This window comes from Colletotrichum costaricense (assembly GCF_030867565.1).
Source record: "Colletotrichum costaricense strain IMI 309622 chromosome Unknown Scaffold_1.1, whole genome shotgun sequence".
Lineage (NCBI taxonomy): Eukaryota > Fungi > Ascomycota > Sordariomycetes > Glomerellales > Glomerellaceae > Colletotrichum > Colletotrichum costaricense.
The window spans coordinates 3,740,816-3,767,697 of NW_026848230.1; the positions used below are offsets into that span (position 1 = coordinate 3,740,816).

General features: G+C 52.4%; 9 protein-coding genes across 9 annotated transcripts; 7 read left to right on the top strand and 2 right to left on the bottom strand.

Moving 5' to 3' along the window:
- Positions 1-119: 119 nt before the first annotated feature.
- On the top strand, positions 120-848 carry CCOS01_01300 (uncharacterized protein; the record flags this gene model as incomplete). The annotated part of the gene is made up of 2 exons (XM_060449496.1): positions 120-405; positions 514-848. The coding sequence occupies 2 exons, from the start codon at positions 120-122 to the stop codon at positions 846-848; spliced, it is 621 nt and encodes a 206-aa protein (XP_060320934.1).
- Positions 849-1,940: 1,092 nt separating this feature from the next.
- Positions 1,941-2,471, top strand: CCOS01_01301 (uncharacterized protein; the record flags this gene model as incomplete). The annotated part of the gene is made up of 2 exons (XM_060449497.1): positions 1,941-2,211; positions 2,272-2,471. 2 exons carry the CDS (start codon positions 1,941-1,943, stop codon positions 2,469-2,471), a joined length of 471 nt encoding a protein of 156 aa, XP_060320935.1.
- Positions 2,472-7,543: 5,072 nt separating this feature from the next.
- Positions 7,544-9,153, top strand: CCOS01_01302 (peptidase C1-like family protein; the record flags this gene model as incomplete). Its single annotated transcript, XM_060449498.1, has 2 exons — positions 7,544-7,767; positions 7,845-9,153. The coding sequence occupies 2 exons, from the start codon at positions 7,544-7,546 to the stop codon at positions 9,151-9,153; spliced, it is 1,533 nt and encodes a 510-aa protein (XP_060320936.1).
- A 2,743-nt stretch (positions 9,154-11,896) lies between these two features.
- On the bottom strand, positions 11,897-12,586 carry CCOS01_01303 (uncharacterized protein; the record flags this gene model as incomplete). Its single annotated transcript, XM_060449499.1, has 1 exon — positions 11,897-12,586. One exon carries the CDS (start codon positions 12,584-12,586, stop codon positions 11,897-11,899), a length of 690 nt encoding a protein of 229 aa, XP_060320937.1.
- Positions 12,587-14,326: 1,740 nt separating this feature from the next.
- Positions 14,327-15,164, top strand: CCOS01_01304 (uncharacterized protein; the record flags this gene model as incomplete). Its single annotated transcript, XM_060449500.1, has 3 exons — positions 14,327-14,444; positions 14,786-14,940; positions 15,099-15,164. 3 exons carry the CDS (start codon positions 14,327-14,329, stop codon positions 15,162-15,164), a joined length of 339 nt encoding a protein of 112 aa, XP_060320938.1.
- Positions 15,165-16,506: 1,342 nt separating this feature from the next.
- On the top strand, positions 16,507-19,596 carry CCOS01_01305 (uncharacterized protein; the record flags this gene model as incomplete). Its single annotated transcript, XM_060449501.1, has 2 exons — positions 16,507-19,258; positions 19,313-19,596. The coding sequence occupies 2 exons, from the start codon at positions 16,507-16,509 to the stop codon at positions 19,594-19,596; spliced, it is 3,036 nt and encodes a 1,011-aa protein (XP_060320939.1).
- A 2,240-nt stretch (positions 19,597-21,836) lies between these two features.
- On the top strand, positions 21,837-22,629 carry CCOS01_01306 (neutral protease; the record flags this gene model as incomplete). Its single annotated transcript, XM_060449502.1, has 4 exons — positions 21,837-22,076; positions 22,160-22,323; positions 22,409-22,531; positions 22,584-22,629. 4 exons carry the CDS (start codon positions 21,837-21,839, stop codon positions 22,627-22,629), a joined length of 573 nt encoding a protein of 190 aa, XP_060320940.1.
- A 413-nt stretch (positions 22,630-23,042) lies between these two features.
- CCOS01_01307 (uncharacterized protein) lies at positions 23,043-23,848 on the bottom strand (the record flags this gene model as incomplete). Its single annotated transcript, XM_060449503.1, has 4 exons — positions 23,043-23,201; positions 23,364-23,473; positions 23,544-23,559; positions 23,822-23,848. The coding sequence occupies 4 exons, from the start codon at positions 23,846-23,848 to the stop codon at positions 23,043-23,045; spliced, it is 312 nt and encodes a 103-aa protein (XP_060320941.1).
- Positions 23,849-25,405: 1,557 nt separating this feature from the next.
- Positions 25,406-26,713, top strand: CCOS01_01308 (uncharacterized protein; the record flags this gene model as incomplete). The annotated part of the gene is made up of 1 exon (XM_060449504.1): positions 25,406-26,713. The coding sequence occupies one exon, from the start codon at positions 25,406-25,408 to the stop codon at positions 26,711-26,713; it is 1,308 nt and encodes a 435-aa protein (XP_060320942.1).
- Between the last annotated feature and the right edge of the window lie 169 nt (positions 26,714-26,882).

The following is a 26,882-nucleotide window of genomic DNA, read 5'->3' on the forward strand; positions in this document are numbered from 1 at the left end:
AAATATCTTTTGGAATACATAAGACGTCATCTTCATCTTCATTTTCCAAAATTGCTTGGTCACTTCTCACAAAACATCTCTGCAACCGAATCGAAACCACACCGCCTTACACCATAATCATGGCTCAGATACCGATTTACAGTCCTTTTAAAGACGAAAAAAGCATATTCCGCTTTGGACATGAGAAGACATCAAAGTTTGTTGAAAAGTGCTTGTTGATGTTCGCCAGCGCCATCACGGAGACTTCCGATACTGGCTACAAAGATGCCCTTATGAACCTTCAGCATAGCTTTATGCAGTGGGCTATCAAAATCATGGGTGCGGACGACAACGGAGACTTGTCAGAAGAGGGAGAAAAAATATTCGACGAAAACCTGGCGAAGCCTGACGCAGACCCGAACTTCCGTAGGAGAATCCAAATGTGCTTAGATTTACTGTGGTATGATCTCATCCAAGGTAATTCATCGCGACGGTCCGATATTCAGGTATTCAATGCTGACGGGAGTGGTACAGTCCGCGAGATGTTGAAGGCAAATCCCACAGTGGGTAACAAAATTTTGGGCGAGAAGCCTACGACGAAAGATTTCGGCAAGATCGACTCCAAATCTAGTTCCGGGAAGGAAGATCTTGAGGCATGCCTCGGTCCGAAGTCAACACTGGGCACCTTGTTGTTCGAAAGGATTCCAATGTTTTGCAAAATTATCAGGAACCACTATGCCGAATTCTCGGGCGATTTCAAGGAAAGCTTCGTCCCCTCCTACTCCCCGGAGTACTTGCAGAGCAAAGCAAAGGATGCTCTCCAGCGAATCGACCCTCCAAATTACCCATCCCCGCGGCCGGCAAAGTAAGCAAACAAAACGCCTGCTGGTTGAAGCAATCCATCCGTAAATCTCCAACAGTCAACGCGGGCACGTAGTGTCACTTCAACGGTGGGCAACCATAACGCGGGGTTACCAAGCGAGCTGTGAGGAGATCAACATCAGCATTGAGGAGTAACCGCTGTATAAGGTATGCAACCGCAGCACCGCCGGACTTGAAGAATATGAATCAAGAATTTTGGGCTGTTACGAAGAATGCGGCACTTTTCGGCTGGTGTCTTTCCTTCACGTGGGTCTGGACACGTTCCATCTCTCATCCGGCTTGCATCTTGTTTCTTGAAGATTTCCCCAGCATTATTATAGTTCTCTCCCTGCCGCGTGAAGCTCAATTTATCAACGACCAAAAAAAGGTAGAAAAGACATTTAGAAAAAGGAAAAAAAAGACCATTATTATTAAAAGCTTCTTCTATTTGACTGTGAAGTTTGACTATATTGGAAGTGTGCCACTGCCAGCCAGGCCTACCAACACCACCTCCTCCTCCGCCTCCGTCACGCCGCCGTCACTAATGTACCGCAAATGCACTTACAACATTGCCTTGAATGAATAAGGAGGAAAATCGAGGTTAAAATAGGCAGGGAAATTCCAGCAGTCACTTAATACGAATTTTTGCTTGTGACTCCAGGATATTCGTAATTGTGAGATCTCTATGCCCATAGGGAACCGTTGCATGTGACTGCAGACACCTGGAATTCCGACCGCCAACGTCGTACTGGGATCCTGGGTCGAAGCACAAAGGATTGGGAGAACCGCCGCGGACGATCTCAAATAAGCGTTTCGCTTACGTCGGTAGACTTGTGACTTCTTGCCTTGCTCAGTACAATGCTTGGTCGACAAAGAGAAAGAAGAGAATGGATCGCCAAGTGACCAGTATGTGCGTTCAAGCTCGATCGTCATAGGCGCGACGAGTCGGGTCGGCTGAGGGCATTCGCTGAACATGCCTCTTTGTCCTGAATGTCTATGGGCGAAGCAATGAGATGAATCTTTCGTGTTTTAGTCTATTAAAGGACTCATTTCTGCTTCCCAGGTATCTAGGCTAATAACGCACCACCAACGTTTCTACCATGAACTCTCTTCCTATCGCAATTAAGGCAGTCGTCGGGGAGAGCCAACAAGAACCTCCTCCATCAACCGGCGAAGATACAGTGGCTCTTTTAGATGATTGCCGAGAAGTCATTGAACAGATCTTCGAACGCACTGCGGCTTACCCTGAGGATTGGTACACATATGCCCACATGTGGCTGGTCTTGAGGGCGCGAAAGACTCAATACGAAGACAAGTGCAACATACTCGAGAAGGCGAGGTTGGAGTACATTATAACCGATTTCAAAAAAGGTAATATAGTGCCAAATTTAAAAAGCAATATTAGAAAGATTGCTGATTGAGGTAATGCAGTGAGAGACATACTCACGGGAGCAGCCAATAACAGGGAAAAGGTCGAACGCGAGGATATGCCAGGTCACGATTCAGAGTTATACCAATCGCTAAAAAATATCGAACTGAATCTTGGGGAAGGCTCACCTATGTCCCTCGCCGACAGAGGCATTACCTTTAAGGATGACTCGTCGATGTCCCTCGCCAATTTCAGTCCCTAGATCAGCCCCGCAGATATAAATGTCGTCTGTTGTCTAAGGGGAAGATTGTTGCATCTCAGAATGCACGGAAATTGGGAAAAACAGGCACACGACAAACAGAGCTACTACGAAGAATGGGGCGCTTTCCGGCTCGTTCATTTGGTCAGAAGGTTTCTGGACAGATTTTACCACAGATGTGGCTCACCTTGTCGTTCATTCAACAAATAGCTATAACTATTGGGCTCTGGAAAAGGAAGAAGAAAAACATCATAAATATTGAAAAATACAGCATGATTATCAAATAATATGTTCCGCTCATGAGAAAAAGACGCATCGAGATGTCACACTGGACGCCAGATGCAGGAAAGGGCTCGCGAAACGGGATGTCGCATCTTGCAGGCTTTCTCCTCAACAATCAACAATCGAGCATCCTTCATAAATCAAGTAATTCCCTCTGTTATATAAGAGTGAGGTATGTACTGACAGAAGTCCCAGCGCCCAGCGCCCTTTTTGTTTTTTTTTGGGGGGGGGGGGGTGCCCGCGCATGTTTAGGTGTAGACCGCTTAGAATAGTTATTGCCACCATGGTTCAGGGACTTGATGAGCTCCGTCAACTATTCGGCTCAAGCCACTCGATCAGGATGACAGATCATCGACCTTGTGACTTTAGCCAAACCTTGCCATCTTCCTGTCAGATGCTTCTCTTCTGGGTAAGGTAAATTAGGAGTAAGGCATTGAACGAGCATGCTCGCGACACAATACGGCGCCCCGTGCATTCATGAGCGATTAAAAGTACGGAGTAGCGCGCACTATACTCTTGCATCATTCATTAGTATTCGCGAAAGTCATGTCGATACAACAACACGCCTGAAGCTTTCGAGAAAGCAACTCACAAAGGCCCGGGCGGTTGTAGCTTTTGGACCCTCTTTTCCCGACCCGAGCCCGGACCTCCCGTGCAGGGTGGGGTCCCGGGTCGCGGCATATAGATTTGGCTTACCCCGTCTCTCATGCTCTTTGCTTTTGTCTTTTATCTGCCTCCTAACGCTACAACAAGAAGCGTCTGATTTGGGATATTCTTCTAGTTGTACGTGCCGACGATGTCAAAATTGACATGGCACCCAGTGTCTAAGGTACTCGTCGCCGGCTCTGGAGAGCGGAAGGGCCTGAGCATAAGGCAAGGTAGTAGCTGGTAGCTCGCAGCTGAAGACAGGTGAGTAAACATAACGCTTAAATCAGAAATTCCTCCTTTGGAAATTGCAGAGCAACATCGCATGCAAGTATAATAACCCCCGTTGATGCTTTCTGGCAATTCTACGGAGGGCATTACGAGGAGCACTACCTTCAGCGCGGCAAGAGACCGCGCAAGTTCATTTAAGTACTGTAGGTGCCGATGCATGTCGTCACGACTAGAAAGCGCCATACAACTACTTGCCGCTTTGAGTGAACTGGGAAGAATTTCTCGGCATATGTATGGCCACGACGGTGGTTCTCCGGCTCGGCGTAGCCCTCCCGGCTCATATCGGGCCTAGGCCTGGGGGTTCATCGGGACGGTCCCTGTAGCGAGCCCCACCCAACACCGAAAGGGCCGCTGAGAGCGATGCTAAAGATGTGCCCATAGGTATCAAGGCATAATTCCCACAGATGCGGTTTTCCATAAATTTCTTTGAGAAGGACCAAAACACGCTTTCGCTTTGGACATTAGGGGTGCCCAGCATTCAAACACCCCAGACCTCACCTCCCCTCCTTTCCACTGAACAGGTGCCTAAGAACTTATCTTTCATGAGGTGCACCCCTAGTACCCCCTGGGTCAGCCTCCATGGCCTCTTTCTGTTGTAAGACTGCAAACGAAAAGCAGAGACAGTGATTTGTATGTGTCTTCGGGCCGATGGTTTACATATCCCAGGAGGAAACTCCTATGATGTTCTTGGTTTCTTTATCGCGTGCTTGTGACAGTGCCACATGAGGTTCAGATTCAAATCATCAAGTACACCACCAGTCGTCCCCTCAGTCGTATACCGGCATCTGTTCAACTACAACCACTGAGTCACCAAATCTGAAGCAGCGAATTTGAGCAAGCCATAACTCGAGTTTCGTCATACTCTTTTTCCTCTTGAACAGTGAACGTTGGCCCGTGGTTGAAGTACAAAGGACGAGGAAACCGCCACAGGCGGCTGGGGCCAGTGATAAGGACGTTCTGAGATTCTGCCAATTTCCAAAAGACCAGGTGAACATACAACCGGGTAGACAAAGAAGAAGAAGAAAAGTTTGGTTTGCCGACAGTGAAGCCTGTTCTGTCGGTTCTGCCATGTTGCTGCTAGGTTCATGCAGCTGGTCTCTTTGTGTCAGGTAAGGTATTTGCAGGCTGACGCAGGGCTTCTGGCCTACTTATAGGTCACTCTTCCTTCCTTTCCATATGGCCTGACCGATTTACACGTAACTTCAAAGCTCAGAGATATCGTAATAACCTCGTTCCACAATCATGGCGAGCATACATCTGAAAAGATCGATTGGCACGGTAGTAGAACTGGTGAAAGAATGCAACCGAGTCTATACCACATTCGAAGGCAAGACGAAACACGGCTCGGAGACGACTCCGCCGGCATGGTTCGAATTCAAAGATACGATTGAGGCTGAGCATGAAACCTGGAAAGCAGTCCGAAATAGAATCGAGGTATGGCGAGCCAAGCAGCTATCAGGTTCTTCGTTCAGACCCAAGGTAGATGATGCACTTGAAGCATTGGAGCCTTTTAAATCAAGTCTCGTCAAAGGTGAATCTGTTTTACTTCCAAAGCCATTGGCTAACAGAAGTGCTGATTTGAGTAAATTGCCTTAGTGTGTGACGATCTCCTCAAACCTGAGACCTATTATGCGCCGCCGGAGACGATTGAAGAGTCGAGAAAACTTAAGGGGGCTATGGATAATCTGCTGGAAATATTTCCATCTTCCAATGCGGAAGAGAATAACCTCCTGGGCGATTCGCATCCCCAACTTATCGAATGGCTTCCATTTTCTAATTTAGAAGAGAATAACCTCCCGAACGACTCGCAACTCCAACTTGTTTTATTCTCTCCCGTCGACCACCTCTCCGAAGACTGATCCGCCTCTTGATCTACTTCGGAAAGTAAACGCTGCATCCGATATCCCAGCACAACTGGGCTTAAAGAAGATGGTTGGGTTTAGAGTCGCGGTACTTATTCAGCTTGTCAAATTGGGGTTGCGGCCTGTACGCAATATGCGAAGGTTAGTTGAGGGAATTTCATGGTGGTTAGCTTCAATGGCAGTCAACCATATCCCGTCAAGGCATGTCTACTTCAACACATTAAATCGAATGTGTGTTCTCATCATTACCTTGCAAGTAATCCTACTTGTTATCATAGGTTAAGTGCGTATATTTTACGGTTAGTTACAGCTGGTCAAGTCAAGAGCAAAAGATAACCAGAGTTAAACCCCATAAGCTCCTCACCGCCATGAAGTAGGTGAGGGGATTCGTGACTGTGAGGTAGTATGATCTGTGTGAAAGCAGAGGAGGGCTTCTCAGATAGAATGAAGAATCCAAAGATCATCTAGGCAAACGAATCTCATTTCCACTCCCTCCTAAAAACAAGACGTATTATGCTCTACTCGTCCGTCAAAGTCCCAAGTCCTGTTCTATACTAACCTTACTCGTCTCCTGGCAGCTACCATATACCTTCCTCCGCACTCGTACTCTCTGGCCGACTTAGGCCCAACACCTTGATGCGTGGATGAAATCTGACTCAAAGGATGCATAAGATGTATCGAAGGATCAACAGCTCATGTTCAACGCAAGCTTCCAGTCGTGATAGCTGCCTCAAACGGCACCGTATTTCGGCCCCGCTTTTCCCGGTCATCTCCCGGTCCTCCCGCATCAGTGGACCCTCCGTTTCGCCGCGCACGAATCTGGACTCGATTGCAGTGCTGGGCTTATCTCCCACGCGTTTCTTGATCAAATTTGACCTGTTTCCCAAATTCGAAGAGATGTAATGCTGCTCCCCGCTTCTTATGTGTCTTAGGCTGTTGATAACGCCAAACAGGAGGTAGCACCACTTCATCATCGGGAAGACGGAGTAGGTCAAGATATCCCCTTCGAAAAACAAGTCCAACAGGATTCGGAGGCAACCGATGCTCATCTGGAAATCAGATCCCATAGGCGATAACTACCTTGCAACAAAGATGCACACGTAAACCAGCGTTTCTGCACTTGACAATCGTGGATCCCTATGGCGTGCTTCCGCATCATCGTCGCCATCACTCAAAAACTCACAATCCTAAATAACACGACAAACAACCCAATCAGTCCCCTCAAGCCCACCTCATCATGTAGTCCTCTCTCCGACATTCCGTATCAGAGTAAGCACCTTGATGGTTCCCCATTCCCCCGGCCTGCGAGTGCGTGACTCTCCAATCGCTCCCTCGTGGGCACCTAATCCCTGTCGACCCAACCCCAAAGTTCCCCAAACCCTCGTCGCTGTATGGCTGGATTTCCCCCATGAAGCACGTTAGAGCAATCGCCGACCCCTCCATCCCTTCTCGGACTCGACTCCAACTGATAAGAGAAAGAGTGAGACAGAGAAGAGAGACGCGCAAGTGCGGGCACCACACACCCAACTTTACCCCAGGAAGCTTGTTCATGACCTTCCCTACCAAGATAACTAGCAAGCACAAGCGAAGCAACCCGGAGAGACAACTATACCCCCTTCTCTAAGGCCGGTATCAGGCGGATCGAAACGAAGGATGGTTGGTGTGAGGGGTCGCGGGGGGTTCTAGTCTACGACTCGTGCTGCCAGCTCCTTTGTCTTAAATAGCACAACCTCAGCCCAGCCTTCTTCATCGGTAGTTAGATCTGGACTTGAGCTCTCATCTAACCTCCCAAGCTTTCTGACCTCTAACGATTGCGTGATCGTGTTTCTCTTCTGCAACAATAGGCGTCGACATCCGTGACGTCCCGTTATTTTACCGCGCTCAGCTTCCCTTACATTGCTTGTGAGGAAGCTAACTTCACATTCAGCTTCAAGCTCAACCACAACCACAACCTCAACTACGACCTAGTCCGCAACACAAGATAGAGTAGCCAAGATGGGTTCCCAAGCATCCAAACCCGCCGTGGACGCCTCCAACGAAAAGGCTCTCCTCGAGCGCCTCCGCCGCTTCCAAGTAACCGACGACGACTTCGTCAACGTCGCCTCCAGCAGCAGCGATGACGAGAAGCGAGACATCAGACTCGTCCGCGAGCCAGAGGGCCTCCCCGTCCAGCAGACGCAGTCTTGGCAGTCGAGGTTCCTCGCCGACCCAAAGAACAAGTACACACTCACCAAGCCCCATTCTCCACGATAAGGTATCTCAGAACACAAAAAAGCTAACTCATTGTCTTCCGCAGACTCGCCCTCACGGCCCTGAGCACAGCAGACCCCCGCACAGTCCTAACCTCAACAGCAACCAAGCTCGCCGACCCCCAAATCTTCAACACCCGAATCCCCTTTGAAGGCGGTCCCATCACGAACCAGCGCTCCTCGGGCCGCTGCTGGCTCTTCGCCTCCACGAACGTCTTCCGCGTCGCCCTCATGCGCCGCTACGCCCTCGACTCGTTCGAGCTCTCCCAGTCCTACCTCTTCTTCTGGGACAAGCTCGAGAAGAGCAACTACTTTCTCGAGCAAATCATCGACACCGCCGCCGCGGGCGAAGACCTCGACGGACGCCTCGTCCAGGCTCTGCTGGGCGATATCGTGAGCGACGGCGGGCAGTGGGACATGGTCTACAACCTCGTCCAAAAGTACGGCCTCGTCCCGCAGGCGCTGTACCCGGACTCGTGGAACGCCATGAACTCTGGTGTGCTCAACTCCATCGTCAAGACGAAGCTCCGCGAATACGCCCTCGTCCTCCGCAAGCTCGTCCAATCTTCCCCGTCAACTACAGCAGAGACCCTCACGGCGACAAAAGAGAAAATGATGCGCGAGATCCTCTCCATCCTCACCCTCGCCCTCGGCCCGCCCCCCAACCCCCGCGACGAATTCACCTGGACCTACCTCGACAAATCCTCCAAACCGCACACCCTCAAAACAACGCCCCAGGCCTTCGCCCGCGACATCTACTCTTCCGACCTACGCATCACCTCCTCCGTAATCGACTCCATGGTCTCCCTCGTCCACGACCCGCGCCACGAACCCCTCACCCTCCTGACCGTCGACCGCCTCGGCAACATCGTAGGCGGCCGCGGCGTAACCTACGTAAATGTCTCCATGCCCACCCTCAAATCCGCCTGCGTAGCCATGATCAAAGCAGGCCTCCCCGTATTCTTCGGCTCCGACGTCGGGAAATTCAGCAACTCCGCCGCCGGGGTGATGGACCTCGACCTCATCGACTACGAGCTCGGCTTCAACGTCTCCCTGCTGGGCATGGATAAGGCCAGCCGCCTCCGGACGGGCGAGAGCGCCATGACGCACGCCATGGTCCTGACTGCCGTGCACATCGACGAGGAGACCGGCGAGAGCGTGCGGTGGAGGGTGCAGAATAGCTGGGGCGAGAGCGCGGGCGATAAGGGATGGTTCGTCATGAGCGACGCGTGGATGGATGAGTTTGTCTACCAGGCTGTTGTTGATCCGCGGTTCCTGAGCAAGGAGGTCCGCGGGGTTATTGGGACTGAGCCGACTGTGCTGCCGCTGTGGGATCCCATGGGAAGTTTGGCGTAGAGATCTGGTTAGATCCCGCGTGTGCCGTGTTAGATAGGCCCGGGGGGGGGGGGGTTATGAGATTGGTGGATGGCGTATTCATCCACTCCCCGTTTTCTTCTGGGGTTGATGCAGACGATGGTCTAGATTCTTTTACGTACTCAGCAGGACAGCGTGTCTATTTACTCGTTTCGAAATATCAACTCACCCGAAGCCAGTCTCAAAAGATGTGCACGCCATCACTTCCATCCGCGGCCGTGGTTTTGACAGCTTTTGCCCACGGGATAACCCAGCATGGGAATGGAGACTCTTTTGGGTCCGGCGCCATCAACGGTCGTCTAGCTCAATCCGGACCGGCGTCAGACCAACGACGCACGAAGTGGACAATGTGGACTACGCCAACTCATCATTCATCAACTTCAGTCAGAGTTTCCGTCGACCTGTACTCCTGCTCCATCTCTAACTCTAGTCAACGTCAACATACGCGCCCCCGCACACCGTCTCCGGGACGGACACAGCCTGAAGACCCGGACACCTTCCCCGGAGCGGTCGACCACGAACCCCGGGTTATTATCCCGCTTCACCACAGGCTTTCTTGGCCAACCCCACTTCGCTTCACCGAGAACAGTTTCGTCCGGGTGTCCGGGACAAAGGGTCCATTCAGTAATGTAAGCAGCCGCACAGGCTATACACTTTTGTGTCTTCCCCGGCCCGCGAAAGTTATCTTCCAAGGCCGGACGCCTTCTGTATACTTTGGTTCGGCGGGTTGTTGGCCTCAAAAAGGACAAAAGTGAGGCGAAGGAGGGTCCCGGTTGCGGGCCCTTGCGTACGAGCAGAGTTTTTGTCCGTATTTGGCGCCATCTTCGGCAATTGCTGAGTTTGCTGCTACCTGCCACAAACCTACCGCATCCTGCCATTTACTTTGAGGCATACTCTTGAGAACAGAAGACGTGTTCTGATGAGATGACGAGAGATGGTAGAGAGGCGAAGCTAAGCCGCATAGTCCATCTGTTTGCGCCTTGTCTAAGCCTTTCGTGAACTAGATCAAAAGCTGGTCGACAATATCGAGCCCAATCACGGCACGTGGAAGAACGGACTACGCTTGGATGAGAACTAGTTCCATCACGCATGGCCAAGTGCCGCTTGAGGGCACATTAGTGCTCAGGTCGACTATTCACTGTAGTCGGTGTCGTTGCCTGTCTTGCTAGGCAATGCAGCTCCCGGGGCATTGACTTGGTTAGAAGCGCCAACGATATATAGAGTGCCATTATCTGCGCGACTGGTCAGCACGCTCAGCCGCACAGTCGCCAGCTCAGGTTTAATCTACGGAGGCTACATGGCCTCAATTCAGATGACGTTACGGTGTTTTCTTGGCACTGTAGTGAACCACGTGGGAAACAGACCATTCCAAACCTCATCGACCTGCCCGTGGAGAACTCAGCGTGAATCTTGTGTCTGCTGCATGCATCTTCCAAGCTTCGTGGAGAGCATCATCTCGTATCAAACTCGCGCACGTAGCACATCAAGGTCCGCCATCGTCGGCCGATCTGGATGAAACGTTGCGAGATCGAGATGCGAGAATAAGCATCTCAGAGTTTTCTTTCCTTCACCGAGATGACGGTCTCCGGAGGCTAGAACAGGTCACTCGTGGGTCAATAAAGCGGAACGGCCTGAAATGAACAGCAAATGCCCTTTGGACGGATGTGCCCGACATTGGTCGGGTGTGAACCCAACGGCGCTGTTTAGGGGCTTGGGATTGTCAGGACGGGGGAATCCCCGTCTTGGGCTTCGCCGGAACGGACGTTGTTGGCGGGTCTCCGGGACTGCCCCTGTCCAAGTGTCAACGTTGTCTGACGGGGACCACAGCAGACGAGAGTAAAAGCTTCTCCAGAGGAATTAGTGTCCAGAGCGAAATGGTCTCCATGGTTGTTCACCGAAGGAACGCGTTGAACAGGTGGGTAAGTCAAGCCATTTGGCAAGGCCAATGAATAGTACACCGTCAACGACAGGCCTGCTAGGATCATGTCTTTCGGCAGGGCTGTTTGGCGAAGCAACTGAAATGGGATGCTCCTTGTCTGAACGGAAGAAAACCGGGGAAGAGTATCGCCGTTGCCTCTTTTTGGTCGTCGGCGTGGCTGTCAAGACAGCCATCCCTTGTGTTGAGTATCGTTCGTCGCCTTTCACAGGTAAGGCAGCCTGGGGGACGTTGCACCTGTTGCCTTCTTCCATGCGTTTGCGGCTTGCCTCTGCAAGAAACGCCGCAACCTGCGAGTGAGGGAAATACTGCGACAACAGCCGGGTGTCGCCAGAGCATAGCGGTGAGCAAGCAACGGAGACATGTCGAGTTGCATCGCATCTTTGGGGCTCAAAGATCAGCCCCATTGACCCCACGCGGCAGTTGCGGTTTGTAAACGCAGAAAGGCCCAAGGAGGATCGAGTCAGGGCGGGCAGACGCAAGTCATTGCTTGTTTGGTAGTATGCTTTGCGCTGTGGCGTGGCCTTTGTATGCAGATAATATGGGTATGCGCCTTGCAGAAAGGCGAGATGCTGCAGATGTAGTCCGATGGAGAGGGAAGGGCGAAGTCAGGTTTCGGTGGCGGCATCTGACCAGCCAAGGTGTTGACGAGAAGTTGAGGTGGGTTGAAAGTGTGTGAGGTGGTGCGGGGTGGTCTGCCGTCGGCCGCTGTATTCCGTCGGCATCGCCCAGTCAATAATGGTAGTGATATCCATACTTCCGAACGCCTAGTGTCGTATGGTGTTGAACTCAAGCCCGGGGGACGGCGGCGCGGAGAGGAATCCAGAGTTTTCGACACGTCCCATAGTTGGGCTTGGTGCTTGGCGGTTGCATTGTCGACGACTGACAACCATCAGGGAAAGAGGCACGACAGGCGGGTAGATGCAGGGAAACTGAGGCCGAAGATGCAGGAGGTGTTGGTTGGGTTGAAACGGGGCATGGTGTTGGATATGCCGCTGGCCAAACAATGCCACAGCATTCGCAGTGTACGAAGTGCAGACACCAGAGTATAGAGTCTTGCAACTGGCACTGGAACCTGATGTATGGGACTGAGCCCGACGGGCCAGGGGCTGTGAAAGGTCGCTCAGAGACACCCACTTGAACATGGACATGGTTGGAGTCAAATGTCGGATTACCGGCTCGGTGGAGCACACGACAGGCGACGTTGGACGACAATGGGCGCCTCAATGTCCGCGAGAGGAAGGGATCGTGGTAGTTAAGGTTTGAGAAGTGGAGGATGAGCGTGTGGCAAGCAACAGAGACTGCGACGAGGCAACCAATAGCGACAGGCCGGTATGGTTTTCTGAAGCTCATGAGTGCATGTTTGGAGGGGCACATTGCCTTTCTCGATGTTGAAGGAATCTGGAAGGGCGCAACATCGACGTCTCTCTGGCTGTGGTTGACCGTTGAAGTTTTGACGAACCGTCGACGATGCAGCATGTCGTTGGCTTGCTCCTGCCCTCCCGTTTTCTGTTGAACGTTCCTCTCCTTCCATTCAAACTTACTGCGTAGTCCACTGAGGAATACGTACCTCTCCTTTCCTGACAAAGCAATCTGGAAGTAATAAGTACCCAGGTACCTCAAATTCCAATGGCAAGAGCGAGTTTGCAAGTTCCGAAGTTCCTCCTGCCTTCTTCCTGCCTTCTCAAGATGGCCCATCTTCAACCATGACAACGGCGCGGTCTAGACTTTCTGGCCTCTTGAAGTTGCAAATGAAGCAATTTCTTTCTGTGACATCCAACCCGGTTGATCGATGCAAACGAAGAAGTAATCGAGAGGAAGAGAGAACGCAGCCGTGGGCGCCCTACGTGTTCATGTTTATGCACCAAACAGCATCTTCCATTGGCCCCAGTACAGGCCATTCCTAGCCAAAGACAATAATTCGCCAACCGTCTCCCGAACGGTCTTTGGGGGGACGTCGACGTCCCTCGGCCACAAACTCCCCGTCGTCACCACGCGCTAACACAATCTTTCAGGTCCAGTCACCATCATTTCCGTTGACGCTGACGTCGGTCAAATTCCCGCCTGCCTTTCTAGTTGTCACTGGCCACCGACCGTATCTGTTAGTCAGGGACCCCGAGCAGTTCCCCTGCCCTAGGCATCAGCAGTCGGTTCGGCGCCGTCGAATCTCCAGGGCAATGGGCCATATTCCGTTCATCCCGCAGAAGAGACGAATTGCGACTTCAATATTCGAGTCGATGAAGGATCTTGGACAAATGGAGTCTCGGAATTAAGCACCCTGGAGCGGCGCCTCTTGACGATGTGCTATCACAGCAGGATCTCTCTTTACCAATCGGCAATAGAGTTATTCAACACTATTCCACCAAGCACCGGAGAAACGAGGCCAAACTCTCCATATCTTGCCTGGAAAGATTGAAATCTAGGATGGGAAACTTCGCCGTGCCCTGAGAAGCGCCAGACGCCAACTGACCAGTCCGGTACGGTCCTAATCCTGGCCTCACATTAGCTCCTCAGTCCTGATTCACGTCCAGCCCAGCAGGACGTCATCGCCGTGATCGACATGGACGACAACCGGCTTCCCAAAACGGCAAGAGAGCGACCGTTTTGCACACCATCAACACCTTGCCAACAGCCATCAACCCGTCAACTGCATGCTTGCTCACACCAATGGCAGGGTTTTTCGCCTCGCCTCTGAGGTACGGAAGACCGTCTCATATCCCTCCGCGGGAAGGCTCTGCTACCTGAAGTTTCACTCTCCTGAGCCAACGCCATCAGGTCGGACCCTTGGGTCGGAATAATTACACCAATCTTGGCTGAGTTCATTCTGCGGCACCTGCGCCCTCGTCTCTCCCTTGTCTCGGGACACTTTTGCACTTTGGATCGAGGCGGCCATCCATGTTATCTTCTGTGTACCTGCTCCGTAGTCCTCTGCACAATATCATCATCATTGTCTTTGGAGGACACATTCCACATTGCGCATCCCGAGACGTCAGCGGTCAGCAAGCAGCGTCGTTGCCAACAAATCAACAGTCACTTGCAACAAATTGCATGTTTCGGTACGGAGCCAGGCTCCTTCTGATTCTGCCAGTCGGAAAGCCACAATCCGTTTTGACATTCATAGCTTGACAACGAATTCTCCGAGCAAAATTTGGCTTTCTGCTGTGGTGCCTGAATGAGCACCACACGCCACAGAAAAGCAGACACCGAGATAGGCATTGCATGTCAACTTCAGAAATCCCCCGTCTCATGCGACGTCCGCCTGGTTTTCATCTGAACTTTGTGAGAACCATCTACACTGCAGACGAAACGGCCCTAGCCAAGCAAACTGCTCCTGCATGTACCCTCTGACTGGCCTAACTCTTCGACCTCGAGTCTGAGCACCTTCAACCAAGGTGTGGATACTTAGGCTCTGTGGCTGCTTGTCAATCCAGCTGTCGACGCGCTTGACTGTCACTGTGGTGGGCTAAGAATTCTACCTAACAGTGGAAGGTAAAGGCCATGCCACCCGGCACTGGTGTGATTAGTCTGCCGTCATCTCGTTGGCTGCCCCATCACTGACGGCGACGCTACCTCACGGCATTGGCATTGACGTTGACGCACGTCCGCCCATCTTCTACCAATATTTCTCGTCAGCTTGGGGCAAGGTACAACCAAATACTTTTTGGTGATCATTTGCAGTACTACACGTCCAGAGGTCAGCACCCGAGAAGAAGACGCTCTTTGGCATTTGCGCTACATGCAGCCTTGTCACGACGAGAAGCGACCAGCCGTCGTCAAGCCCGGATAACCGCAGCCACTCGCCATCTTCCAAAGACCCCTACTGGAGGAACATTGTGCGCCTCGAGTAACCCGTATACTACACCATTCGACCGAGTGACATCCTTGGCCTTATCACCCAAGTCCTTGGTTTTCGCAGAATTCGCCAACGCCCGTACCGATACCACCGACACGACGCCTTCAGTAATTCGTACTTTGTACGGATACACTACAGCCGGTTCCCCGCTACACCGAAGACAAGCTCTCGGGCAACCAGTCGTATTGTCCCATTGTTTGCTGACTGTCTCCCTGACTTCCCGCTCTCTGCTGCTAAGGGGATAAGAATACGCGGCCTGGAGAGGGTCCGGTGCATCCATTCATCAGCATCCATCATCAAAGCGAACCCCCCGCGATCCTTGCTGCTGAGTCGACAGGGATCAGTCGACTCCTCCCTCCGTCATTGCGCCCGGGATAATCCCCCTCCCAGACTACTCGACGTCGCAGTGTCTTCAACCACTGCCCAAGTTTTGCCCCCCTTCTCTTCTGGCTCTCTCTCTTTGCGTTTCTCAGATGCCTCAGCCTCAGTGACGTTATCTCTGTACTACAATATCTGGTAAGTAATTCTCCCTTCCTCCTACATACACACATCCCACTTCTTCACCTCATCTTTCTTGTATGCACAAACACGCTATGCATATGGTCTATACTCGGCACAACCATCCACAGTGTATGGAACCATATGGAGACCTTGCATGGATTCATTCATCCTATTTTTGAGACTACGCCCGCCCATTCAACTTTCACTTGAGTCTCCTAACAAAGCTGACTCGCCCCTCTTTTCCGACGGTACTGCAGATGCATGCAGTTGGATTTCCACTACGGAGTACAGTCCACAACAGACAGACTGGGACGTTTCGACAGCGATCCGACGACAGAGTCCACCCAACTCCAGCCCGACCTGCTAGCCCGACCTGAGAACCCGACCTGACCCAGCCCATTTGACGGGGGTCTTCCACCACAAACACGACCAGAGGAACGGGAAGAGAACAGACTGAAGTGATCTGAGAAGAGACTGGAACCCCGCCATCTCTCATCAACCAAAAAGAATCCACCTCACATCCCATCTCAGCGGGTATCCCAACGACTTGCCCCTCCTCTTTCTCTCTTTCACTCTCCGTGCAAAGGGGAAAAAAAGCGAACAAATAGGGGACCGTCCACTTGGTAGCTCTATCGCCCAAAATCAGAAAACAAAGTGAGACACATCGACGCCCAAACAAGCGACAACCCGAAAAAGGGCGCCAAAGCACCTCCAAGTCAAAGCGACCGAGAGGGGAAAGAAAAAAAATTAGGAAAGTGAGAGAAGACGAGACCAAATTTCCTTAGGGCGGAATTCCTCACGTGGTTGCGACGTGCGTCCTGCCGCTACGGCCGTCCCGCTTCATATCCATCTGTTCAAGGTGGTCAGCGCCCAACCCAATTCCCGACTGCCCCTCCTCACCTCATCTTCCTCCCTCGACGTGCACCCTCGAGGCGCTGAGCATTCTGCCTCATTCAACTCATCCGGAAGAGAAAGCACCTCGGCGGCCACAAGCGATAGCTACAAGTAGCACGATTTGTCGACGACTCGACTAGTGGACGTTGCCATGGATCACCGCTACTCCTCATCGCGGTACACTACCGCTCGGCCGCGGTCGCCGACTTTCAATCCTGCCAGGGCTTCGCTTCCCACCAGTATTGGCTACAGTTCCATGTACGGGGGTGATATCCATGTCATGCCCACGTCTTCGACGAGATATGCCTCTGGCAGTTCTCGAAGCCATCATTCTGGCACGCCCACAACCACGACCACTACCTATGCAGTCACCAAAGACCCCCTCGCCCGCGGCCCAGGCCTGAGAGAAGCGAGCCGCAATCGCTCTCATCGCTCATCGACCCTCGACTCTACCTCTGCCCGCCCAGTCATTGTTACCACGACGACCCGACCGCCGCAGGCCAGTTCATCGTCGCACCACTCGTCGAGCAACAGACATAGCAGCCCGACTCGCGATGAGTATCGCTCCAGCGACTCGACATTTTACACGCAGCCTGCGTCATCCATACGTTCCCGAAGCCATCACCGCGGTGGCTCTTACAGCGCAACCATGGACAACGAAGAATTCACCCGCATGCGCGAGCGAACCCTCGATCCTACATCGTCTAGGCACGATTCGTACCGCCCTTCGAGGTCTTCGGCCATTTATACCAATATGTCCCGCCATGGAAATGCCCCAGTCGACATTGGCGGCACGGATGGCTACGAATACACTACTCCAAGCGACTTGGCAAGATACGATTTGGATCACACCCGGCCACCTTCACGATCACGCAGGCGAGAGAGCATCGACCGTGGCTATTACCGACCGAGTGTTAATGTTACGACAACTGAAAGCACTAGTCGTGCATATGATGTTGGTCGACAGCGAGCAGGCCCTCCGCCCACCACCTGGGGCTTGGATAAGATTAATCGCTCTTCCACGAACGTATACGACCCAGCCCAAGGCTCAATTCCTCCGGCAGCCCCTGCGGCGCCTATCCATCTACCAGTGCCCCCAAGCCCGACCAGCCGACGCTCCACTGGTGGTATCCCTTCCTCCATGGATGTCGCCGCAGCAACTTCCGTAGCGGCAGCGACTGTCGCGGGAGCGGCTGCCTCTCGGCGGCCTGTATCCGTGTATAATGAGGGGCCCCCTCGATCCAGCCATCACGAGGATTACTACCGAAGTCGCGATGATGATCGGGCTCAGCGGCAGGCCCGGGAGCCTGATCGCAAGTATGATCCCATTTACGGCAGTGGTGATTACTACGATAATGGAGTCACCAGCCGTGGTTTCGGTATCCGTACGGACTCAGCTCCCGTTGGCGGCGATTTCGAGGACCGACGTAGAGAGGCACGACCCGAGTCTCGAAATGGTTATCGCCCAGACTCGCGCACTGGATATAGACCAGAGTCGCGCGGCGGCCCCCGACCAGAGTCTCGAAGTGGTCATCGAACATCTCCTCCGGATGTCAAGAGAGGATCCGACGATGAATCTAAGCGCCGGGACGAAAAGGATCGCTCCAAGCGTGATTCAGCCCGCCTCGAGACGGACAAGGATCGCCATCTGCGGCGGACTAGCACAGCTAACGAGGACGAAGCCGAGAAGAAGCGCCTGCGTGATAAGTTGAGTGCGGGACTTGGTCTTGCCGCCACCGCGATTGGCCTCGGCTCAGCCGTGAAGGAGAAGGAAAAGGAGAAGGAGAAAGAGAAGGACGAGCGCCCCGAAAAGTCGGAGCGGGAGTCCCGGGAGCCCCGGCGCCGAAGCGATGAAGAGGATTCCGGAGCGCGTGCTGCCGAGAGATACAAGCCTCGGGAGGAGTCTCGGGACCCTCGTGATCGTGCACCCGTCATTGTTGAAACTCGCAGGGCCGCCGCCGAGCAAGAGGCAGATGTCCGTGATCGCGAAAAGGAGCGTGAAAAGGAGCGCGATCGAGAGCGTGACCGAGAGCGTGACCGAGAGCGTGATCGCGACCGCAATCGCCGGGATGCTGAAGCCAAGCTCACGGGCGATTCTACAGCTGCACAACGAGATGTGTCCCCGGAAGATGACGAGCAAAAGTCGAGGCGTCCTAAGCGGCAGATTGGCTTCAATCCTACCAACACCAACGACATTCGGGAATTGAAGGAGCAACTGGCAGCCATGAAGGATGACAAGCCAGAAAGGGTTCCGGTTCCTGTCGACAGGTCAGACCGCGTTGACCGGTTGGAGCGCTCAGAACGTCCAGAGCGGTCTGAGAGATACGAACGATCCGACCGATTGGACAGGCCTGAACGACCTGAAAGAGATGATAGATCAGACAAGCAAACATACGCTGATCTTCCGTTCCGCGAGCCACACAAGGAGCCGAAGGAACGCACACCTTCACCCAAGAAGGAGTCACCGCCACCAAAGAGGGAATCGCCCGTCTCACTCCCTTCGGCCGACTCGATCGTTACTTCATCTAGAGATGAACATCGCGACCGTGACCGCGACCGCGATCTCACACCACCTCGTGACGAGAAGCAGGTCCGCGTCGTGTCTCCGCCTCGCGACAAGTCAGACGCAAAGCCTCTCAAGGGTATCTTGAAGGCACCCAAGAAGTATCCCGAAGAGGACAACCCAATTCGTGAGGGTGTGGCACCTCACAAGGATGACAAGAAACTGAGGGAAGTTCCTCCTGGTGCCCGATGGACCAAGATCAGCCGGAAGATCGTAAATCCTGAGGCCTTGACCGTTGGCAAGGAGCGGTTCGAAGTCAGAGACGACTTCGTCATTGTCCTTCGCGTTCTCAGCAAGGAGGAGATCCAGGCCTATGCCGCCGCAACACAGGTCTTGAGAGGTATGTTGGGAAACTAGAAGCACTTGCTCTGGCATGGACTAACAAGTGGAATAGAACGGAGACGTGAAGAGACTGGTAAGGACCGGGACCGCGGCGATCGCGACCGGGACCAGGACCGTGGACGTGACCGCGATGGCGAAGATGATGACAAGCGGAAGCACCGTCATCACAGGAGGGAAGACGGCGATGATGACCGGTACGACGAGGAGCGCGACAGAGAGCGCCACCGCAGACACCGTCGAGACGAAGACGAGTATGAAGACGACTCGAGGCGACGTGATGACCATCACCACCGCCACCGAGAGCGTGACCGCGAGACTCTTGCCATTGAGGGCTGATGAGTACGGCGGGGGCAGATGTAAGAGGAAGCATGTAGCAGGAGATGATGATACTTGTATGCGCGGAGCTTTGGTTATCTAACGGCAGCATTGGACGAGGAGCCCTTGAAAGCGAGAAGCGAATCTCTACATTGAATTTATACATCTTTTATCATTTTCACAGATTTGGGAAAGCGAGAGATATTTATGACTTTTACGTGTGGAGTGATTGGGCCCAGCGGCTATCATGTCAATTTCAGAAAAAAGAAAGCACTATTGGATTTGCATATGATATATCCCATCCACTTTGTGCGTGCTTGGCCATGAACGATTGACGCCTCTGGGAAGGGGATCGGGTCCTGAAGGAGTGAGACCAGAGGTTCTGGGGGGTAAAGGACCCAGAAATAATGGTCCCGTGAGGTGGTTTGCGCGAACTGGTCTTAGAGTTGGCGCGAACACCATTACGCACGGAGGTTAGCCTCGAGGGTGAGGGGTTTCGTGCTCGGTCTCGTCCGGAGATGTGTGGCCGGCCGGCTGGCTAGTTGGGGCGACTTTGGGGAGGAGGCGTTGCGGGATGAGCTTGAGAGACGTCACTTTGGGTTTAACGATTTGTTATGCTTCTTATATCTGCTTATTTCTCATGTCTGTTTTGAGCTGATTGAAAGGCTAGAGTATTCTCTCATTGTTTTCATTAAGTGAGGTCGCGTGAGGTTGGGAAAGCAGTTGAGGGAGCCTCAGCTGGTAGGGTTGGAGAAGGGGTTCGAGGGCTCATCTAATCCGTGTCGGACGGGGGCGTCTCCTGTCAATGTGCCTTGCCTCACTATGACTGACCAGCTCTAGCCATAACATTCTCAAAGTATCGTTTCAGAGATACGATCGTCTAGCTGGTTCCAGTTCGGGGGCTGCTTTGATCTTGCCTTGAGTTGCGGCGCCTGACACTCATTTACTTCAATAAGGCGGTAATTAAGGAAAGCAGGGTTTAGAAGTCGTGTAAAAGGTAGCGAAACAGACGCATCGCATATGTTTCTTGTTGATTCATTTCACCGGAGCTATTGTCTATGGGAAGATCGACAAGGTGCAAGATGAAGATAGCGCCAGATGAAGAGGTTTAAGGTAAAGTGTCCCTGTCCGGGAAGCCCGCTGCCCTCCGGCCGGGTGTGGGTCTACGAATATACGGGTGCGGACGCGGGACCTCCGAGAGGCGCGGGATACACTTTGCAGAGGAGTTCGCCGATCCGTTATCCGCATTGCCCGACTTAACTTCTTCTATAGCACAGGCGAATCCTGCCTAGAGAATTTTGACTAGGTACGGGATGGGTTGGAGCTTGTTAGTTTGTGGCTCGTGGCCTTGCTTTGAGTCAATCGGCGTATCTGTTTGGTCTTTTGTTACTGTTTGGGCTGTTGACGTGGCGTTTCTCTGATACCAAGTTATTTTTCATCAACAAGTTGCATCGTAATGGATCTTCTCTTTCTAATTAACCCACTCTTTCAAGACTCGATAGTCACCAGGAAATTTGCGGTGCCATTTCAGCTCAAAAACTCCAGGTTTCTGGCCTTGAGATCGGACACGGCGAGATAATCGTGCCTTTATATTAGACTGGCTGAGGAATTAGAAGGGGATTGAGCGTGCCGGCCGGTTGCTTTTAGACGCATGTCGTCGTGACTACTACTATTGGCGATAGTGCTCATGAGAAGCCCTCTGGCAATTATCCCACTCTGACTTTTCAGAGGTGACGTGAGAGGACCTTTTTGCAGATGAAGCTCCGATCCGCATCGATGACTTCATCGCTGAGAAGCGGCTTTCCGACGATGTATGATCTCAACAGAACTTGGGCACGTTTCCTTGAGAAACTCATCCACTTATCAAAGATCACTCCATCTTCCAGTACGCAAGGCCCAGAAAGTCGTCGGAATACTTGCAACTGATGAGCGGGAAGTAAAAGTTGGAGTCATGGAAGGGTGATGTTGAAGTAAAGCCATGCAGAAATCGTCATGCAACTCGACAGCGAAAATACGAGATAATGCATCCCTGCGCGGTTCGCTACCTTGGAACGGAAAGTGCAGAGAGGGACTTGGAAGCCGGCAATCTTGTACCTTCCTAATGCATGTCTGCCAAGAATTAGCGACATGGTGCGATTACACCACATCCGCTTTTCTACCCGTAATAAAGGTTTCGCGAACCCTCAACCTTTGAAGACTGATAGACTTGATTCAACATCGTAGACAGCTTTCTGCTTCGGACTACAAACCAAAGGGCAAAGATGAGAATCTCTCACCTGGCAGGTCTCCTGTCCATCGTGTCCGGCACCCTAGCCGCGACCTTCAAGTCCTGCACCGCCGCGCAAATCGTCACCCTCGAAGCGGCCATCGAGCGAGCTACCAACAAGTCGTTTGCGGCGATTGAGCACCTGGAGGATAACCCCAATGGTAGCGATGTCCAGACAACGTGGTACGGAAAGTTCAGCACCGACCGCTATAATCGCGTGTTGACGGCTTTCAAGGTACGTCTGGCGGGGCTTTTCAGTCTCATGGTACCTAGAGGGAGAGAGACGATGGATATATGAGTTAACAATGTTTAAAACAGAAATTCGCGCCTGATTTGGCCACTACGTTCTCATACGATTGCTCGTGTACCAGCACCGCTGTATACGCGACTATTGGCGGCACGTACGGCGACGTCAAGATTTGTAGTGTGTATTTCAACGAGGCGATGCTTCCGCCTGCTGGGCGGCATCGCAATCAGTGGGAGTGAGTTCATGTCTCGACCTTGAGGGCACCTGTGTCTTCTCATGATCGTGAGTCAAAGGATTGTGTCTGACTGAGATTTTTATAGTACTATCATCCATGAGGCGACGCACTTTCGAGATGTGTTAGGGACAACTGACTATGGGTATGATGTCGACTACTGCAAGCAGTTTGCCCTTGAAGATCCCGAGAAGGCGGTTAAGAACGCAGAGTAAGTTACAAGACAGCCCTTACTATAAGCAGAAGAAATTAACATCTTCCAGTAATCATGCCCGCTTTGCTGTTGAGGTGCCGCCTTGGGGTCCCTAGTTGCATATGTCCGAGTCACCACCAGGCCTATCTATGTTCACTCTCACACGCGCGCAACATATAACCCTCCCGCTCGTCTCGATACCCTCTATAGCCAATAAACTTGTTTGATGCTATCACCGGCTCATGTTAAGTGTAGTGGGGAATGCCGGGTCGCCACCGAATTGCTGCGCGGAGTCTCGTGGAGAGTCCTCGCATCGCTATTCAAGAGTGTCATACATGCGTAGGAATTTCATAGGTCCTCGGAAGGTCGTCTGGGCTTTCATTTCTGTCTTTCTTTCTCTTCGCTTAGAGGGTAGAGGAGCAGCCGCGTGATTGGAATTGTTCTCTCATGGCTAGAGCTGAGGAATTCGACATAGGTGGTTGACAAACAACGTCTTCTACAGTCGCTTGAAATGCTGTTCTACACTACATCACCTTACGCTAGATGGTAGAAGATTCCAAACACTTCTGGAATCCAAGCTTGTCATCGCTGGTCGACTGCCTGGCATGGTTGGTGTGGTCCACGCATATGAGGAAGCCACGATCCGACCGTCAGCCGTGATAAAGGGGAAGACAGGTTCTTGAATGATCTAGTAGCTAACGAGGGTTCCCTGTTCGTGTACTTTGAGCTAGTCAATCAAACTGTTCGAAATGTAAGGGAACCTATTGATAAGCTAAGATTGATGCCGCAACCGCTGTTCCTAACGTTCTGACATCGTTGTTGGCCCGGATGTTCACTATATAATAGATACCTCGAGAACACCGGTATTCAGTGCCTTTGGCTTGATGACCTTGTACTGGGTCTCGATGATAATAGGCAAAGAAGGAGGCCGTTTTGCAGTATTCGTCTTCTCGCCTACCCCTGTGGCCGTGGTCTTGTTCCCCTTTCCCCTCCTCTTTCTCAATGATTTCGAGTGTGAGCTTACTCATATCGAGGCCACGTAGGGGCTAGATGTGTGGTGTGAACTAAGCTTGTATTCTCCATCTGTCTGTCTAGCTATGTGTTTTGTGCCTTGCCTGTGGCTGCGGATGTGGCTAGCCGCAGCTCACATCAGTAAGATGCCGCTCAGATGGGGGGGGGGGGGGTCAAGATGTGTATGTAGGAGGTTGGATTGCTAGCTAGGATTGTTGTGGCACGAGGCCCATATGTACATCCCATCCGAGCCCCCTCGGAGCTTCCAAATTGGTCCAGTGGGTCTCACCCACCCACAACATCGAGGATCGCAATGGAAGTCATCCCCAGGCATCACTCTGTATATATTCAGTGTAGACTACATGAAAGATGACCACTTCTGACCGAGATTTGCGTCCCGATTTCTCTTTATTGCTCTCAACGTGCGTCAAACAGAAGCTTTCTGGCCACTGAATTCGTTGTAAACAACGAAACGAAAAGCACTGTCGAATCTGCAAAATACCTCGAGAAGTCACACTGATGACAGAAACTGCTAACGTTGTGGCTCACTACAAATACCAGCGTTTTGGAACGGAGCATTCGCGGCATTAGTCGCGCAATCGTATGCCTTGAGAAGTAAAGAGATTCGTTTCATATAGGTAGTGGAAGGATATTTTCCGTCGCAAGGTCCATGTTCATTCACAAGTACCACGCCTCAGATTAGACCTTCAAGCAGGGTTCTCACCCTTCCGGATCAAATATATGTCCAGCCTCGTGGTCAGTACCGTTTCCCGAGTTATACCGAGTTGCCTGTCGCATGATCCGGCCTCATAGAAGCTATCAACGGGGGAATCTCATAGCAAGATGATGCAACTCCACAAGGAAGCCGCTCTACTGGCCTCTTCCAACCTTGCGCCTCCTTGTCGACCTTTGTGTCCCTCAGCAACATATCAGAATCTTCCAAGGTCCATTTTGGTCAGTACAGTATCGCCAAAAGGTCATTCCTGCAGAATGATGTGAGCTCTCGTTAGCCTCGAAGAGAGCCCTTGTTCTTTCCTCGGTTTTAAGCCCTACCTCCTGGTACTCTAATTCCAGTTAAGCCACACGAAGGATTTCGGAAATCTTTCTTTAGGATCGCTAGAGACCCGTAGTGCGTACCCTTACTGTTGATAAAACCATAGCGGTTGATGCCGGAGCGGCTCATGTGTAAATTCAATAGCGGGCAAAAACGGGAGGTTGAAGGGAACAGAAAGCGGTGCAAAAACTTCCACAGCCTGGAATCGAAGACATAAAGTTTCGCCTTGAAGATACGAAGTCACTAGTGCATCAATCAAGCCACGAAGTTCGTTGAGGTTGATGATCTGACGAATTGTGTCTGCCACAAAACTCAAATGATCGTGGTCACAATGGTGTCAACCGGTCTCCATCATCGACAGCCTCTTACCTTGAAAGCCACGAACCGTCTGGCTGTATGGAAGCGAAGAAAGATATATGTCCCGCAGATCCCTGTCCCGTCGAAATGCCTCTGACAGCCTTTCTCTACCATAGTCATGTTCCGCTCGGGATGCCTTGATCTGTCCTATGATGTAACATTCATATATGGTCCTTCAAAACTGAAGCTTTGCTTGTGGATAGGTAGCAAATGGAATTTTAGAGCCTTGACGGCCTTGCTCCGCTAAGCACCGCCCTGGAAACTCCTTTGAAAAGGCTGAATCTGGGAAAGCAACCTTGTGGACTTCTCAACGAATTTTCTATTCCAAAGCTTGAACCTGCTTCTTCCCACCAATGTATATAAACTCATCTTTTGCCAGACTTTTCCCTCTTCCCTTGCTTCTTCTGTCAACTTCTCACATCTGTGATTTCATCAATCTTGTAGACCATATTTTACAACAAACTCTCAAGATGAAAAGCATCACCTTCCTGGCCGGCATCCTGCTGGTCTCCGTCGGCCCCTCCCTCATCAACGCTGATACCATTCGGGGTCCGCGTCCGACAACCACAGCCGTGGCCGAGGACTCCTCCCTCTCGAATCTCCCCCCTATGTTAATCCTCGAGATCATCAACATGGAGAAGAAGAGGAAAGGAAAGGGGAACAAGACCACGACCGCAGTAGTAAGCGAGAAGACTAACCCGGCGAAACGCCCCCCTTCTCTACCAATCATCATCGAGACACACCACGAGATCATCAAGCCAAAGGCACCCAAGACCGCTGCTCTCAAGAGAGATGCTCCTCAGCCTACTGCCCCCCTTCAGGCGCGCGAGCAGCGAAGCGGTGAGGCGGATGAGAATGCCGAGTCCTCCTCCCTCTGCACGCATAACAAGTGCCCCAAGGAGATGGAGGTCACCCGCACCCTCGAGCCCAGACAGCAACAGGAGACGGACGACGCCGAGCCCTCCGCTGACGAGGATGACGCCGACTCCTACAGAGACTGTCCCAAGAGGCGCTCGCGCAAGGCCAAAATCGCGAGTATGGAGGCAACCAAGACCCTCGAGCCCAGACAGCTGGTCGTAGAGACTGCCGCCGCCGAGCCCTCTACCGGCGAAGACGTCGATTCCTACCTCTGTACACACGAAGACTGCCCTCATAAGTTTGCGCGTCTGGTGAAGCCACGGGCCGCGAAGACCCTCGAGCCCAGGCAGCCGGCTGTGGAGACTGACTCTGCCGAGCCCTCCGCGGACAAGTACGCCGATTCTTCCCTCTGCACGCACGGAGAATGTCCTCATGAGCTTGGACGCCTGGTCAAGCCGTGGGCCAGCAAGACTCTTGAGCCCAGGCAGCTGTACGTGCCGACTAGCACTGCCGAGCCTTCTGCGGACGAAGAGGAGGAGACGGAGGAGAAGGATGATGAGTACTACGCCATGCCGCCCCCTCGCACCCGTCGCTTGAGGTGCAAGGGCAGACACAGCAGAACCGCTTCCAGCACGGCGACTCCTACTTCTTCCACCACTTCATCGACCACCTCGTCTGCCACCTCGTCCAGCACCGGCACCGTTACTGTCACCGTGACGCCGACTGCCACCACCAGCTCGAGCTCCTCTTCTTCCACCAGCACTTCTTCCTCATCCTCCTCATCCTCCTCCACTTCCACCAACGCACCCGATGGCGCTGTTACGCGCACCACCACGATCACCGTGACCGCGGACCCGACCTACGCCCCGACTTACATCCTGAAGCCGTACCCGACGACCTTCCGCAAGGTCAGAGCTTAAGCGCGGTTCTGTTGGAGTGCCAAATATGGGTGTTCGTTTGTTTGTTCCTCAGGTGTAATGAAGCCTAGGTTAATGAGGAAACTTATGGTGTACCCGGAGGTTTGTTTACCAGCTTTCCAGCTGGCGCAGTCTATTCGGCCTTAAGTACGCTTAGTGAGTTAGGTCATAG